Source organism: Ipomoea triloba, chromosome 5, assembly GCF_003576645.1.
Source record: "Ipomoea triloba cultivar NCNSP0323 chromosome 5, ASM357664v1".
NCBI classification, from domain to species: domain Eukaryota; kingdom Viridiplantae; phylum Streptophyta; class Magnoliopsida; order Solanales; family Convolvulaceae; genus Ipomoea; species Ipomoea triloba.
Genome location: NC_044920.1, coordinates 27,473,925 through 27,492,165, shown reverse-complemented (window position 1 = coordinate 27,492,165; position 18,241 = coordinate 27,473,925). Strand labels below are relative to the sequence as shown.

The 18,241-nt window shown below is 33.8% G+C and overlaps 2 protein-coding genes across 2 annotated transcripts; one reads left to right on the top strand and one right to left on the bottom strand.

Moving 5' to 3' along the window:
- The first annotated feature begins 6,190 nt into the window (after positions 1–6,190).
- On the top strand, positions 6,191–11,735 carry LOC116021074 (uridylate kinase). Its single transcript, XM_031261683.1, has 7 exons — positions 6,191–6,647; positions 7,689–7,836; positions 7,967–8,020; positions 8,305–8,396; positions 9,474–9,700; positions 11,003–11,179; positions 11,305–11,735. Exons 1-7 carry the CDS (start codon positions 6,466–6,468, stop codon positions 11,412–11,414), a joined length of 990 nt encoding a protein of 329 aa, XP_031117543.1. The 5' UTR covers positions 6,191–6,465; the 3' UTR covers positions 11,415–11,735.
- Positions 11,736–12,868: 1,133 nt separating this feature from the next.
- LOC116020603 (protein MKS1-like) lies at positions 12,869–14,200 on the bottom strand. The gene has a single exon (XM_031261071.1). The coding sequence runs from the start codon at positions 14,121–14,123 to the stop codon at positions 13,446–13,448; it is 678 nt and encodes a 225-aa protein (XP_031116931.1). The 5' UTR covers positions 14,124–14,200; the 3' UTR covers positions 12,869–13,445.
- Between the last annotated feature and the right edge of the window lie 4,041 nt (positions 14,201–18,241).

Here is an 18,241-nt window from a genome sequence, read left to right as displayed (position 1 = left end):
TAAGAGAGAAATAAGGAAGTAAAGAGATGATAGTATTGATTACATTTATGTAGTTAAGTACAATTCAAAGTTATAACTTATAAGTGAGTTTGAAAAATTTTACTTAGATCGGGAAGTGTACTAATGCATGTCAAAAATCATTTTACAAGGTTGACATAACAAACGTCGTCCATGGGTGGTTTAGGTCAATCTTGACATGTATTAGGAAATGATGTGACCTTTACGACAATAATTGCTTATGTGATGCTTCTACAATTGAAAATCGACTCATGAGGCTATCTTCCTAGTTTACCTAGGAGGTTTGAAATACTTCAAGATTGATTCAACTGACCATTTCGTAAAATATACGCTCCATATATATATATATATATATTTTATCAAAGTTGAAATCTTGAAATAACTGTACGGTTCATAGATTTAATTGTTATGTTTTTAGGGTAACATCAAACGTAGTATATTATATAATTAAGCAGTTATTCAATAGAAATGTTCATTGTAAAAATTTTCTAACATTTTAATTCTATTTTCCTTTATTATTCACAAATCCAAACACCCCCAAATAAACTTTAGTGACAAACAATAAAGTGGTGATGTTGTGAAGCCAGTACATGATATAGAGAGGCCAACTAAGGCAAATTTGTAGTCCTCCCTTTTAGATAGGACCCCCCTCAATACAGCAACTCTTGTCTCCCTCTCCACAGTACCCTTTTTTAAATTTCTATCTACCCTAGCTTTTGATTGATTTGATTTGATATGATGCAATTTTTCTCTCTCTCATAAACAACTACGGTTGAATTTCCTATTGAGACAGGGATTGAAGAGGATGGAACGTTGTAGGGTTATGGGGGATGATAATACACTACCTACTACTAGGTAGGTACTAGGTACTAGGTGGTAGACCATGAGTAATTACGATATATATATATACACATACATACAGGAAGGGAGAGATAGAGATTTGTTTGGTTTGTGTTGGTCCAGATTGGGTTTTAATTTCGAAATGGCCAGACTTTAATTGTTCGTCTGCCTTATAGTTTCCATATTTGATACTTACCATGGTTTTCAAGCATGGTCACTTCGAGATGAGTTCTAATTAATTTCACGAGATACCAAATATTATAAGCTTTTTGTGCTTTAGTATGTTAAGAAAGTATGTATAAACAGATACTAATAATAATAAAAATAGTATTAGATATTATGTATATAATATGATTTTTTTGAGTGACCAAAAATATGTATCACAAGGAAAAGTCGACTTCATATCAGATATAGTAGTGAAACAGCAACTATGAAATTGTGACGTCTTGTACGGATTCGATCTACTGTAACCGCGACAATTGAATATTGTCGGCTCTCTATGCAACTGCTACATCAACCAAGCATTTATTCTTTCCAATATTTAGCACAAACAAAAATTTTAACAATCCCTTTCCATGATATATACTTGCATCACTTAGGGCATGTTTGGTCGGGATGAAAAGCTTTTCCAAAAAAATATTTTCTTCAAAATTATGGGAAGTACTCTTTTCTTAATTATAGGGGCATATAGGTCTTTATATTCATCGCTTGCGAGAATTGAACTCGGGTCCTTTCGAAATTCTTTCTCACAAAGAGAGCTCACTTGTCATTTGAGCTACCCCATTGGGTTAGAAGTTAGAACATTCTCATAATACAAATGAATCTATCTCTTCTAGCTAATTTCCTTGTTTTCACTAATCATTATATGCTTTCAAATAAGTAAACACATACATTCTAGTATCTGAACTGCATAAATTTATTAGTGATGAATAGATTAGATGTAAGCGTTATTCTCTTGGGAATTGGGTGGAGGATAAACAACGTTGTTTAAACAAGTATGAAGAATTCTCAGCGGAAGATCAGAGGATATTTAGTAGTTTGCAGGTGGACAACGTAGAGAAACAGTGTGGGTGATTGAAACTGAAATGGACACATTATTTATATTTCACTGTGCTTACAGCTTTTACAATGATACAATACTGATTTGAAATGTTGTGCTGCTGGTTCAGCCCCTACCTAGCCCTTTACTCAATCAAACTCCTCCATTTCTACATTGGACTTTACCCTCATCCTTGTATTATTTCTTCCCAAAAAGACCCCGGCCCGACCGGAGTATATGAGAGGATGTAAATCATAATAACTCAGCTCAACAATGAGACTAGTGTAAGATTAAAACTGAATAATATAGGATCTAACCTCCAGCCATAGTTGGTGTTTGTTGTTGCCTGAATGAACTGTGTTGAGTGCTGCCTTTGCTTGAGTGAACTGTATTTTTCCCTCACTTTTACTCTATACTCTCTGGATGGTGTATGAGACTGAATGTTTGAGCAGTGAGAGGTTGAGGTCCTTAAATAGCTGCAGACCATCAATGCAGCAGAAATCCCAAATGTCTTCCTACAGTTGTTTGTACCACAAATGGTTTGTCTCCCAAATGAAAATGACAGGTTTGGACTTTTATTGGACAAAACCTTTCATCTCCTTATTAGACAAAACCTTTCAACTAGACCTTTACTTACTATGCACAAAGAGTCCTCTCACTTTGAGAAATTGCTCCACACTGCTGTTGGTGAGACTCGGTCTCTGCTCATCCTTGTATTCTTGGCAATACAAATGGAGGAATATGGTGAATGTGTTTCAATTAATTTATGAGCCCCAAATATTTGAATATTAATATTCATAGTAAGACTGAAGTTTCAATTGACATATAGCCATATAGGTCCCAAATACTTGTACATTAATACTAACAACACGTTTGGTTCGTTTGAAAAAATTTAAAGATTAAAGAGAAATGGAATTGAAATTCTATAGAAAATAAATTTCAGAAAAATAGATTCCATTATTTGATTGGTGAAAATAAAATTATTGAGAATATATAAATTCTATTGTTTGGTTGAATTTGAAATTATAAGGAATAATGAGTATAAAGACAATTATACCCCTACATAATAATAACAGTAATAATAGTAATGGTAATTTAAAAAGTTAGTGATACCATAATTGTCATCCCCGAATAATTTAACAAGACTTACTCATGATCTTAAAGAACAAATTGGATGTACTGCATCCCTGCCTCGCCCATTAATTATGATTGTATGGGGAGATTCAATCGAAACCACATAAGGAAAATATTTATGTTTACATATATCTGTCCATATAATATTGATCAGTAATATTAAAGAAGATTATAATATTTTATATATATTAATTTTACAACTTACAAAATTTACATAAATAAAACATAGACAATTATAATATTCTATGTATATTTATTTGCTTGTTTACGAAATTTATACAATAAAATATATAATATTATACACACACGCATATATTCATTTGGCTATTTATAACATTACATAATAAAATTTATTCTACCTATAATATTAAAATTTTAATTATTTAAAATAAATAGTAGTTAGTTGGAATAAATTCTATCTATAATATTTAAAAGTATCTATAATATCTATACTCTCTATTCACATTATATTCTTTTACCATTAAATTATCATATATATTATTAATTAAATATTTAAATATTATAAATACTTTTTATGCTAAAGTTATAATTTGACTTTACTAAATTGAAAGAATCATTAAATTTACAAATATTAATTTAGATTTTATATCAAATTAGGGACAAAAGGTTTCAGTTATCATAATAAACAAATATATATATATATATGTGTGTGTGTGTGTGTGTGTATATAATAGAAGATTATAATAATTCATATATATTAATTTGACTGTATGAAATTTACATTATAAAATTTATTCAATGTATCATATTATAAGGAAATAGATTTTAAATTTCAAAACTGAAATATTTGGTTAGAGCGGAAAAAAATCTTTTATATTTTAGTAATACATATATAGATATATATTATTATGATTCTTCTTTATTAATAATAGTGAATAACCTACTATATATCAGGGTTGCTGTCTTATTTCGTGTGTGTTTTCTTGTTTGGCTTGTTCTTACTTGATCTTCTTCCATTCTTTGAACTAGCGTTGTTTGTCTTGCCGTTCTCTCGCATATTCAAGGTATTTTCCTTCTCTCTCTCTCTTTTTTTTATTGTAATTTTTACACGGATTGAAAACTCTGAAATTAGTAGAGTTGAAAGAGAGATTACAAAGGTATATGATTGGAGAGACGGTTGGGAGAGTGAATTGGTGGACTTGTTGGGATAGTGGGTATGTAGCCCTAGTGAAGGAGTGTTTGATAGTATTTATTTATTTGTCTGAAGTATGTGGATGAGCCCACGGAGTGGTTATAATCATTTGTAACATGTTATTGATTAATTGTAATTGTCTAATTATTTATCTTTTAGAAGAAACAAATAACATGTTATTGATTTTTTTTTTAAAGTGCAACAAGCATTAAGGTAAATATGTCAGACTATTTGCCCAATCAGATATGGATGGAAATCTTTGTCGAACTCCCAATCAAGACCATCCTCAGTTGCACATGTGTTTGCCGGTCATGGAAAGATTTGATTAGAAGTCAAGAATTCATCTCCAAACACCTCAATTTTAAACTTGCGAGTGAAGCTCATAATTCATGCCTTCTTGTGCATAGCCGCTATAACCCTAGGCAATCAGTATTCACATTTTATGAAGAGAATAGCCGCCCGATGGATATACTTGCTGAATTAAACTCCCCTTTCAGGCTTAGAAAACATCTTTTTCAAATTGTTGGTACTTGCAATGGTCTATTATGCCTTTGTGATAATTTTCGCAAGTGCCATGATAATGTGATTGTTTGGAATCCACTCGTGGGAAAATCTATGTACTTCCCACGACCAAACATTACTTGCAATTCTCTTAAGAGTGCACATCAGTTTGGGTTCGGATATGATTCAATTGAGAAGGACTATAAAGTGGTTAGTATTGTATGCAGGGGGATTAATGAGAATTTGGTTGAGATTTTAAAGCTAAGCACATGCACATGGGAGAATATAAGTGATAGAGCAATTGGACATTTTAATTTCTTGACCCATGGCCAAGTATTTCTAAATGGGTCATTGCATTGGATTGGAAAGGTTGTGACTAATCACAAAATTATTGCAAAAATTGTGTTATTTGATGTGCACGAGGAGAGGTTCCATGAGATGGAGTTGCCTGAAACGTTGGCTACAATAGTTCCACATTATATCAAGGTTGGGATATACATGGGATTATTAGCTATTGTTTTGGAAGATGGTGTGAATTTTTCTATATGGACAATGTCAGAGTATGGTAATGTGGAGACTTGGAACAAACAAATTTGCACTAATTGTTCCATGATCAGGTGGCTTTCTTGTGGATTTACGAGGAATGGTGGGATTTTAAATACATGGCCGAATGAGAATTTGTGTATTTTTCACCCCATAACACCACCATTCAACTGGTTTAATCAATATGTACTGTCAACTGGTCAATTGCGTTCTCCACTGTATGCAACTTCTTACGTTGAAAGTTTAGTTTTTATTGATAAGGATCTTGAGTTTTCTGATAGGGCCACTGCAGATGAACTTATTGCAGCAAATAGGAGGACAAACTCACACAATGTAAGATTTCGACGTTATTATTATTTGAGTGAAAATGCAAATCCATCCATTTAGGTTAGACACAATATTCGAATGACTCATCCATTATGAAAATTCATGGATTAATTCTTTTTTATGTGCAGGATACGTGATATACTTTGAATACTGGAGATTTTTAATTTTCTCAAGAAGAAAATTGATTGTATAAGTCTCAACAATCATATGAATTGAGCTACTCTATTCACAACAAAAAAGATGATTTTGATTGTCAAATGTAAACCCTTTAATGGGGAATTCTCATCTTGTTTTTTTTTTTTTTTCCTTTTTTCCTTATGGATTATTTTTATTAAGGGCAATGTTACTTCAAATGACTGAGGAAAGTCAGAAAACAGATCAAGTATGAGGATGTGTAAAGAGAAGTAAACTGCATTTAAAAATTACATGTTAAAAGTTTAATTAAAAGAGAATATGAGAATCATGTTCTATCACTCGAGCATTTCTTTTAGAATTTAAATATTTTTTTGGGGAGGAGAAGAATTTAAATGCTTTTATAGTGAATATGATATGAAGTTAATGTAACAAAAAGTAATTCGTTACAAAAATAAAGAAATGGAAAAGAAAATGTAGAAATGAGAAGCTGGAAACCTGGAAAATGAACTGTGTTGTTGTCTAGCGTGGTTGGGCAATTTGGCAACGCGGGATAGCGTTCACAGAACCCAAAACCCTAAAACGTTATCCAAAAGCAAAAGCCCTCCGATTACTCCACAGTTATTTGCGTTTCTGATCATAATTATTCTTCGTAATCACAATGTTTATGTGACAGAACTACCGCTAGTGAGGGGCGTGTGGGATTTTATCTCAAAACAAGAAAGGGGTTTGAGAATTGCATACTCATTGAACGAGAAAGGGGGTTTTTCTTCTGCAAATGGCTTCTTCTTCCGCTTTCACCAGACCTTTTACATGCTCGCCTTCTTTATGCTTCTCTAAACCCCAAATTCACACCTCCCCGCTGTTGATTAGATTTCATGGCCCTCCTCCTCCTAATCATTTGGTGATTCGTTGTTGTTCCTCTGATTTGGGTCCCTCGCCGGACTCCTTTAACGGCAGGTACACCACTGTGCTGCCTTTATTTCGCTCACTCTTCTTCGTTTAGTACATATATGGCAATTAGGGTTTAACAGATGGTGTTGATTATGTTGCCTGGCCTTCTTTTCCCCCTTTTCAGAATCCTGAATTCACTTGAATGTCTAGGAAAGTTAGCCAAATGAGCGAACAACTTCAATTTGTTTTCTTTTTGTAGGATGTCATGTGGATTTTCTTGGTTAAATGACAATAAAAGTTATAGTGCAGATTAGCTTTATCACTACCATCACAGACAGTGATGCTCTGTTTTACAGGAAAGACACTTGCACCAGTGTGAAAAGCTTCCACTCCATATACAGGAAGGGAAGACACACACAACCTTAGAGACTTTATTGAATTTTAACTCCAGACCACTATATCATGCTCCGTAATAAAATACCACTTGCACATTCTTATATTGAAATTTTCATGTAATCTTTTGGAGGGAAACAGAGGAGTGCTTTGAATATTTATTCAACCTTGAAGTGTTGTTTCTAATTCGGTTTTCCTCTTAAACTTACATTTCCTTGTGAAATCTCCATAACAAATAAGCAAATCAAGTAATTTTTTTTTTGTTTTTTTTTTTTTAAATAAAATAAATTAAAGTTCTACTAAAGCTCTTAGGTAGTGTTTTGTTCTCCTTAACTTCAATGGTCTCATGGTGGTTAGTTTCATGCATCATGCCATGTTCAATGCAAACACTACCATAATTGCAATTGAACATATCAAACTCCTTAAGCATCTTCTTTTTTTGAAAGCACCTTAAGCATCTTCTTAATACATTCTTTTTGCGAGAAAAACTTTAGCTTTTTCCTTAATAGTATTCTGTTGAAGTTAGAAGTCCAATTGGCCATTCCATACTTCTAGAGCTTTCTTCGAGTCATCTAAGAGTACAGTTTACTCCCTAGCCAGCTAGCCTTAACCATTTATTGGGCTTAAGTAAAGTCTAGCTCTTTCTACTTCACTTTTTTTTGCAGATGTGCTACTTTCAATAGTTTGGCTTTTGCTTGTTTCTCTTTGTGATAGGAAACACCAATTTTCTTCCATGGCCCCTTTTGGTGTCAGAATGGATGATGACGCCTTGTCCAAACCATCATTTAAATGGCGTAGAGTTTTGCTTAAAGTAAGTGGTGAAGCACTAGCGGGAGATCAAGCACAAAATATTGACCCAAAGGTTAGATGGAAGAGTTCTCTCATTCTCTGTGCTTTGCTCACATTATAGTGCTTTTTAAATCCATAATGCATATAAAAGTCCAACTTTGACCGAAGATTTTAACAATTTGGACTACTCCATTGTTATTCAGATCACAATGGCTATAGCAAGGGAGGTTGCAACTGTTACTCGACTTGGCATTGAGGTAAACTTGTAAACATTTTTATCCCTTTTTTGTTTATGTCATGGTTTTGCAGTTACAAATTTGATATTTTACATATCTATTCTGAATCTCGGGAAATGAGTAAAATAATTTTAAATGGTTTACTCTAAACTTCAAAAGCTATTGAATATTTCCAAGGTTATAAAACTAATTTATAATTTACTAATTCTGTGTTTGCTTCATATTGCAGCCTGATTTTTTCACTTTTCTTTTCCAACCCTTTATGTACCAAATCTCTTTCTGAATTGCTAGTGTAAATGTTTCAGGTTGCAATAGTGGTTGGTGGAGGAAATATTTTTCGTGGATCATCTTGGGCTGGAAGTAGTGGTCTTGATCGCTCATCTGCTGATTATATTGGGTATTTTCTCAAGATTGATTACTTTTTCTTGCTTCCCAATTTAATTGGCCTATCAATCCATGCTGTGCATACTGCGTTTATTCATGTTTGAAGCGTAAAAGAAAGAATAAGGCTGATTAAGTTTAAATATTTTATTTAAAGCAAAAATTGATACAGGACTAAAACCATTAAAGCACACAGTCAAAACCATACATCTTTTGCACAAGATTTAGTGTGAAGAAGATTATTTAACATTTCAGGAAGTAAATTCAGCTATGGGCCTATGGTCATCTAGGATTTTTTTTTTTAAAGGAATAATTTTTGCTATCCAATCCTCCTATCCGTTTTTTTGACCTCTGGATAGGATCGGGTTTTTGTAACCCTCAATATCCTAATACTATAAGATATGGTTATGCATTTCCATCTTTTTTTTTTGTCCAAGTCAAATGGGTTTCATCAACCCCCTTCAAATTAAATATTGGTTATATTGGGGCCTTGGGGAGGGGGAGGGGGGGGGGGGTCAAAACAATTTGGAAAGTACAATTTATTTGACTGGGTCAAAATTTTAATTATTTTGTTATACTAGAACTTAATTATTTATAAAAATTAAGATTTGAATATTATTAAAAAAGTAATATATGATATTTGAATAAATAAGTTAATATTGATTGAGTTGAATTTCATATAATCCACTGTTCTACGAGCACGTTAAATTTCAAGCCTCCAAATTGATCAATAATATAAAATGTGCAGTTTGGGTGGGCTGAAATTTAAATTGCCCAAATTGTCACCTTTTACTTCCATCATGTCTAAGCTTTGGCTTTCCAAAATGGCCAGAAATCAGTGGCTCAACATGATTTCTATTATTAGTTGATGTAATTTTGAATCTAATTTTGGCTGCATATTGCAGTAGTTATTTGCCAGTAAATTATAATGGCTGTAATGGTTGATATAAACTTTATCACCTCCTCTTGGTTGTGGTCTTTTGGGTGAGTTGAAGGTGTTGGTGTCGTGAATGTAGTGTGACGAATAAAACGGGTCATTTCAAAATGCTTCTTCAGTCGTACTTGACAATGTTCTTGTTATCTCATTATTCAGGATGTTAGCAACTGTTATGAATGCAATTTTTTTGCAAGCAACAATGGAAAGCATTGGGATCCCAACGAGAGTCCAGACTGCATTTCGAATGTCAGAAGTTGCTGAACCTTATATACGCAGAAGAGCTGTCAGGCATCTTGAGAAGGGAAGAGTGGTCATTTTTGCTGCAGGAACTGGAAATCCCTTCTTCACAACTGATACTGCTGCAGCACTTCGCTGTGCTGAGAGTGAGTTGAATTCTTATATACAGTTTGCTGAAATATTATTCAAATGAAGTTTCTAGTTTAAGTCTTTAAGACAGATTTGTATACCTCTCTCTAGGATTTTTTTTTTTTGGTAGGGGGNGGGGGGGGGGTGTCAAAACAATTTGGAAAGTACAATTTATTTGACTGGGTCAAAATTTTAATTATTTTGTTATACTAGAACTTAATTATTTATAAAAATTAAGATTTGAATATTATTAAAAAAGTAATATATGATATTTGAATAAATAAGTTAATATTGATTGAGTTGAATTTCATATAATCCACTGTTCTACGAGCACGTTAAATTTCAAGCCTCCAAATTGATCAATAATATAAAATGTGCAGTTTGGGTGGGCTGAAATTTAAATTGCCCAAATTGTCACCTTTTACTTCCATCATGTCTAAGCTTTGGCTTTCCAAAATGGCCAGAAATCAGTGGCTCAACATGATTTCTATTATTAGTTGATGTAATTTTGAATCTAATTTTGGCTGCATATTGCAGTAGTTATTTGCCAGTAAATTATAATGGCTGTAATGGTTGATATAAACTTTATCACCTCCTCTTGGTTGTGGTCTTTTGGGTGAGTTGAAGGTGTTGGTGTCGTGAATGTAGTGTGACGAATAAAACGGGTCATTTCAAAATGCTTCTTCAGTCGTACTTGACAATGTTCTTGTTATCTCATTATTCAGGATGTTAGCAACTGTTATGAATGCAATTTTTTTGCAAGCAACAATGGAAAGCATTGGGATCCCAACGAGAGTCCAGACTGCATTTCGAATGTCAGAAGTTGCTGAACCTTATATACGCAGAAGAGCTGTCAGGCATCTTGAGAAGGGAAGAGTGGTCATTTTTGCTGCAGGAACTGGAAATCCCTTCTTCACAACTGATACTGCTGCAGCACTTCGCTGTGCTGAGAGTGAGTTGAATTCTTATATACAGTTTGCTGAAATATTATTCAAATGAAGTTTCTAGTTTAAGTCTTTAAGACAGATTTGTATACCTCTCTCTAGGATTTTTTTTTTTTGGTAGGGGGTGGGATAAGAACAAAAAATGAAAGAGAAAGGTGGCATTGAGGGCACCCTTTAAGTTGCTTTTGGAGGGAGCTCAATTTTCTTGCATTTAGCTTGAAATAGGTTGCTGGAATCTTCTGCTTTAGTTACTAATTCTAGTCTACAACAAAGAAACATTTATTATTACTTTTTTTCCATACGTTCAAACATAATTCTCATGCACATCTGCTTTCTATTTCTAACGTTGTATTCACTTTTTTGGATATTATAAAGTAAATGCTGAGGTGGTGTTGAAAGCAACAAATGTGGATGGTGTTTATGATGATGATCCTAAGCAAAATCCCAACGCTCATCTTCAAGACTGTCTAAGTTACCATGACGTAACCTCTAAGGATCTTAACGTAATGGACATGACTGCAATCACGCTGTGCCAAGAGAACAACATCCCTAGTATGTTTTTGCCAGTGCCGCTTTTAAAAAATTCTCCCAACATTTCCCTTCATTAAACGCCATTCAGATTTGAGATATTCCTCCTCTTTAAACCTGACCTGAGAACTAACCTTTCCTTTACGCAGTTGTTGTCTTTAACCTCAACAAACCGGGTAACATTGCTAAAGCCATTAAAGGCGAAAGAGTTGGTACATTGATTGGTGACACATGGAATTCTGAAGCAGCAATGGCATAGACTCATCTCTCAACACTAATTTTGTTGGCTGGAGGTTTGCTTACAGAGTTGCAGGCAGGCAGGCAAGGGAGGGTGAGTGGAAATAATCATTTCTATCTATTTCTGTCACTTTTCAGAAATCTATCTTATCCTCAACTCCCAACATTGTTGACTCATAGATATAATGGAAATGAAGTGAAGTTGCAGCATTCATTAATGGTGGAATTGGTTATTGGTCCCTTTTATCTTCTCTAGGACTTGATTTTGTTGAGCACTATATATAAAATATTATAAATGTGCAGTCCATCTATCAGTTTAACCTTTTAATTGAGTGGATTTTGAGATCGGTTCCGGCAGACTGAATTCTTTGACTTGTCTACTAAATTGAGCTTGGAGTCACGGTCAACTACCGGAGTTGTTGACTAACAGACGTTAGTCAAGCGTCAAACCTTTGTTGGAGGTTGACTACGACTGCGTTTTATTTAGAAAGTTGACCAACATTATGTGGTGCCGATATTAGTAAGTCAGAAGTATAAAATCGGAGCTAAACTATTCTCAATTTTGACGGATTATATTTTGGACTTACATAAATGAGTTATTTTAAATTCAAATTAAAACCCCAATATTCATAGTAATTGTCATTGGAAATAAGTTTGGAGTAAAATTTAATGTCTTGAGGGCCGCAATGGTATTTTTATGATTTGCGATGGTGTGATGAGTAGCAGTCAATAATAGCAGCTGACAGCTGTTGTACGGTGCTATGCTACAGAAAAGAGAAGACTTCTAAAAGCCAGATTGATTTTTCTTTCAATGGAGAATTGTATTTTTTGGGTCTTTAGGTTATACTTCAATCTTGATTTTCATTCCTACTTGTTTCAATTGTGCTTATATATTCAATTTCAAATGATGTTGCCTTCTTGGTTATAGTAATAATGTATTATTATAAATAATACACACTTGAGTGCACTATTAGAGATTCTAAGTACATGATCAGTTATTTGTTGATATACTATTAAGTATTTTTAAATGTAATGTTGTAATTATGAAAATGTCATCACATTTTTCTTTTAATTTTCAACTCTTTGTAATTTTAAATGGACAAATGAATTATTGCACATTTTCACGAGACTACTCCTTACCTATGTATATATATATATATATATATATAAACTTATAGTGACATGTCAATCAATAATTGATACAACCCTTGGTAAATTTCTTTGTCAAACAAACTTTATTTTAAATCAAATTTAGTCTTATCATGAAGGAATAAGGCCAAAGTGATCCTTAAAATATGAAAATCCTTAGGAGAGTAAAATAAGGGAAATTGTCTGCATCCTCAATTTCACTAATGGAATGAAAATAACTTGTAGTCTAGTGACATGAAGTCGCTCTCCTAAATGGGATATAATAAGTGGTTACTACATTCTAATAGAGTTAGTATATATATATAAACTCTTAATACAAATTAAATATTAAACCATGAAGTAAATTGAATTGCATGTAATATAATTTCTTAAAATACAGCTAAAATCATACAATAATGGACTAAGTACAAATCTTCAATTGCACTAACCAATAAGATCACAAGAACCACCCACATTATTGCCCTAGTTGCTCCACCATCAATAGTCCAATACCACAGAAAATGACCACAATAAATAAATAAATAAATAAAAATCAAACAACTCAATTATTAAAAAGAAAATAAATAAAACAAAAAGTAGAGCCCCTCCCCCCACGGCATTGGACTTTTGGCTTCACATTTGCTTTGCTAATGAAATGAGATTTTTTTTTTAATTAAAAAAAAAATACACCACATATTAAAAGTTACATTTAAATAAATAAAAAGGTAAAAACTTTGCTTAAAGAAATAAAATTGAGAATTTTTTTACCATCTATTTATTAATTAAAGTAAAATCAGAGCTTGCTGGCCTAATACTAGATCAGTTAATTACAGTAAAAATTTGATAACAATTCTCTGCAAAAATCCAGAATTTACCCCATTCCACTCCGACGACCGGAGAAAACAAAATTTTCTTGTTTTTCCGGTCAAAAGTCAAAGAACGGATTGAAAAGATCAAGCGAGGAAGGAGATGGAGAAATCAGCGGAGCTGAAAACAACGCCGATGGGCTCATACTCCATATGTTGTTGATGAACATCAACGGGTCCGACGCCGGAGAGAATAGTCCCGGCGGCGAGATGGGCAGCAAGCTCGTCGGCGCCGGCGATAATATCCCCGGAATCTGACCCATTTCAACCGTGGAATTTCCCACAATTTCTATAACATCAGTCGAGTCAAAAGCCGCCATTTCCGTCTGTTTCTCTCTCTCGGACGGACTCGTTTTCTCTATCGACGCCAGCCGCGCCGCCGGCGACAGGGCGCCGGATCCGCCGGCCGCGGCGGCGGAGGACTCGCCGGAATAAGGCCCGGTGAGGCGCTGCACCACGTTCATGAAGTCACTGACGGTGGTGTGGATGACTTTGGGAGACACGGCGTAGATAATCACCGGCTGGGGATTCTGGACGGCGGCGGGCGGCGGCGGCGGCGCCGTGCGCGGCGGTGGGTGCGGCGGAACCGGCGGTTTCTTGATCTTGTGGGAGTCCTTGTTGACCCGGAGCGGAGTGGGGCGTGGACCTTGCAACTCTCTCCTCGTCGGCGACGGCCGTTCCCCGTCGCCGACGCCGAAGCCGAAGCCGAAGGGATACTCCGGTGGGAAGGAATCCATGAGGGGAAAACGGAGATGGATTGGAGATGTTGAGATGATGGGAGGTTGGGGAAAGGGGAAGAGAGCTGTGAAATGAATTCAATAATTTATAGTGGGCCGCCTTTATGGCTTTATATTTCTGGACTATAGGAATTTTCATTTTCTTATTTTTATTTTTGTGAAAATTTAGGATTCTTTTGATATTATTACGTTGATTACAAAAGTCTTCCTTGTAATATTCGACAATCGCAACCTGCTCCCACATATATTTTTCTTAATAAGATTTATTTTCAATAATGGTCCTATCATTATTAGGAAATTTTCACTTGATGGATACTCTCGAGAAGGGTACCCAGTTAGGAGCATATCCTAGCATTCGGGGCTTACAGCTTGACCACGTTACTCAGAAGATTAGAAGGACCCAACATCCAGACTCTTCGCCAGGGCGTCAAATTTATTTAAACTCGGCTACTTGCCTAGCGTAGGCGGTCAGGTTGGTATGCCCAACCGGGTGCCGTGTTCATAGGCGGCGGAAGGAGAGTTTCCAGGAATATCCTCCAAATTCTGGGCGAGATTTCCCTTTTCAATATTAGTAAATGAGTATGACAGTTTAGGCAGCTTTCCTAATATCAAATTTGTTAACTCTTTTTCTTTCCTTTTCAATACATGTAAATCTTGTATAAATATCCATTGGGAGACATTGAAAAGGGGTTCTGGATCCAATTCTCTTGCGATTACTCTGTCAATTTGCTCTCTTATTTTTACTTAAATTGTTTTACAGTTGTATTGACCTATCGTCCGACTACCTTGTGACCGTAAAACCAACATTCAGATTTAACATTTCTAATTAAGAATCATACATTTTCTTCCTAAAAGTTTCAAAAAAAAAAAAAAAAAGTTGATACAATTTTGCTACCCAATAACTTGGGTACAAAGTCCAAGGTTCTTCTCAAGCACATCTGGTTGAGAACCCCATCACTGTTACTAATAGGGGTTCATTTTGCCACCACTTTGTTAGCCATTACAATAAGGGGGCGTTTGGTTGGGGTTATATTGGATAACTAGGGTTACATTGAGTTAGTTATATAACATTTATATGTTTGGTTGAAATTATATAACATTTCTTTCGAATTAAATTTTACCTCCACATCATATTTTATCTATTTTTTAGGAAATGCGATTCCCTTATTAATCTTATGTAATCTTAGATTCCCTGACCATTTTACATTCTTTGCTCTTAACATCAACGCATGACATTTCTCTACACTCTACCGTTGTCTCAGTGACTTTACTATTGTCTTCTTTTGCTAGATTTCAGGATAACAAACCAGAGAGGTAATGACCTTTCATTTTCATTTCCAGATCCATCAACGAATCAATTTTCAATTTTAGATTCCCTCGCAGAAATGCAGACAGTCCACAGTCTTCATCTTCTCCAAGTCCGAATTTAGGGTTCCTATCTTCTCATCAATCTCACATGTAATACTCACATCTCTTTCATCTTTTGTTTCTTATTTCTTCATAAATTTGAGGATTATGCTAGAATCTCAAAAATATCATTACTATTTTGAAACTAATTTTGCCAAGGGGGAGGAAGAGGGTTCATTTGATCTCTATATGAATATGTTATTTATCTATTGAATGCTCAAGAATTACTCTCTGCATCTTATTTATTTATTGGATGTGATATTAATGCTCCATTTATCAATATATGTGCGGATAGGGGACATGAGGTGTTAGTTGCAGATGATGTAATCTGCCTTATCGAACTGATTAATTATGGCGATGCTGCAATTTCAATTGTTGTCCTACATCACTTAAGTACAAAAAATAGGAGTAAAGCTATAGAAGAACTAGTATGCGCATAGTTATGTAGGGATACACTCGTATCAAAATATGATGGTCAAAATCCATATTCAAGATACAATGCTATATAATGGTCAGAAATCATATTAGGCATAAAATGTTATATAGAGTCAATTTTATTTTTGGTTGGAGTAAGAATTGGTTGGAGTATTTTATTTTTATTAGAGTCAATTTTATATCTTGAATAATATTGAGTGCCAAATTGTTATATAGGTATACCTTGCCTACTTGTTGTCATCTATATGTTCAACTTCTATATTGATGTTAGTTGAAGTTATTATTTGTATTTGATTTTCTTCCAGCTATATGTTGCATGGTAATGGACCTGCAACAATGAAATTATTTGATTTTCTTAATGAAATTATTTGCAGCAATTAAATACTAGTTTAATTTGTTACACATTTTATTCTTATAGGGGTGATATGACTCGGTTGTCATTAAGGCAAAAGATGAGATTACAAGCTGTTGTCCTCATTTTGCACATAAAGATCATGGAAAGCATGTTTAATATGCTTATGTTTCTTGTTAGGACCAGGGTCAATTTTTTTTTTTTTTTGTGACCCCATTCTTATAAATAAATGAGACACTACCAAAAGTATAAGCGCAATCTTTAAAATCAATACATAAAATATATGTTTTTATTTTAAGTTATCTCTTTAAATTCAGGGCTTAATTAATTAGGTCATAATTATTAGGAGAGAGAAGTGATTTGTGATAAAACTGAGGTGTTTTAGGATTAATTATAGATTTTTTTTTATTTCTTAAATATCTGGTCAAACATAAATATTGGGCCTTCTAAAAATTGAATCTGGTACTATTGCGCCTTTTGCACGCCCTAAAATCCGGCTATGACTATAATATTAGTATTTATAAGAAGAAAGTTTAGGAGAACTAATACGCTTATCAAACAACATCTAGACATAATATTAGACCTTTGAATTTACCAAAAAAAAAAAAAAAAAAAAGGTCTTTTGTAAATTCAAAGATCTAGTATTATGATTGGAATAATATTTAGAGTAAATATAGAAATAATATGATTATTCAATTTTAAAAAAGAAAACATTTCAAAGAATTTTCAAACATGACTTTTGTAGTTAGAAAGTTCAAATTTCAAATTGACATCTGTTTATCATTTTCGGATTTTCAAAAACGTTTTGGAAATGGGCAATAAGGATTGGAAAATTTTGGCTATGGTAAAGAGAATTCAAAAGGGATTACGGCAAAAAGTGTTAGATATAAATTCACCTGGCTTTAGTTTAATAATTTTTTACAAGATTAATAAATAAATATACCATATTAAGAAATTGTATAAAATTTTCAAATATATAATTTTGTTTAAAAAAATGAACACAAGTTGAGTAAAAAAATTTAGTCCACAATGTCACACAATTTGCCTAATTTAGATTCCAAATTTGATAGTATCCAACTTAGGCGTTATCATAGCTAGTTTTAATTACCCGGCCCAAACACTTGCATTTGGACCTGCAGGATTATGATGTATGATAAGAAGGGATAAAAGAGTGTACTAAGATGATGCAATAATATTTTTTTTTCAGACAAGAGAAATTCACGGTCACTATTTGAGAATGTATATTGAGAGATAAATCACACTAGGAATACCTTGTGTGATGGATTTGACTGAAAAAATATTGACAAAAATCAAACTTGTGACTGTTGCAGTAACACTTTTGATAGACTGAGGGAGTGATTGCAAATAAAGTCTGACTAATTTAATTAGATTAGTATATATCTCGCTAAACATACATATCATGGCGTCATGCAGTAGATTTTGTGTGAGACCGTACTAGAATGCAATATTTTTTTATTGAACAAAAAGTATTATATTTTAATTAAAAAATATTACATATTTTACGTGAGAGAATCTAACACCAGGATGATGTTGCCAATATTCTTTGTCTAAGCAAGAAGTTACTATTATTGTGGGACTAAGATTGGGATGATGATATTTACCTTGGAGCTAAGAATGATTTGAAGCTCTCCATAATTAGAATAAGAAAATAGTAAAAGTGTAAGTGATACAGAACCTCGTTGGATCGAAGATGGTGGGGTGTAGCAGCTTGGTGAGTTGGTACATCGTTTCCAACATGGTCCCCCTTGTGTCGCCACCGCCATATTTGGTATTGTTGAAGGGCGGCGAGGGGTGGCAATTATTTATTTTGATGATTTATGTAATTTTAGTAGTAAGAAAAAAAAAAAGAGGGTTTGATTCCAATATTTTTAAGTGTTTTTTTCTTTTTTTTTTTTTTTTTTTT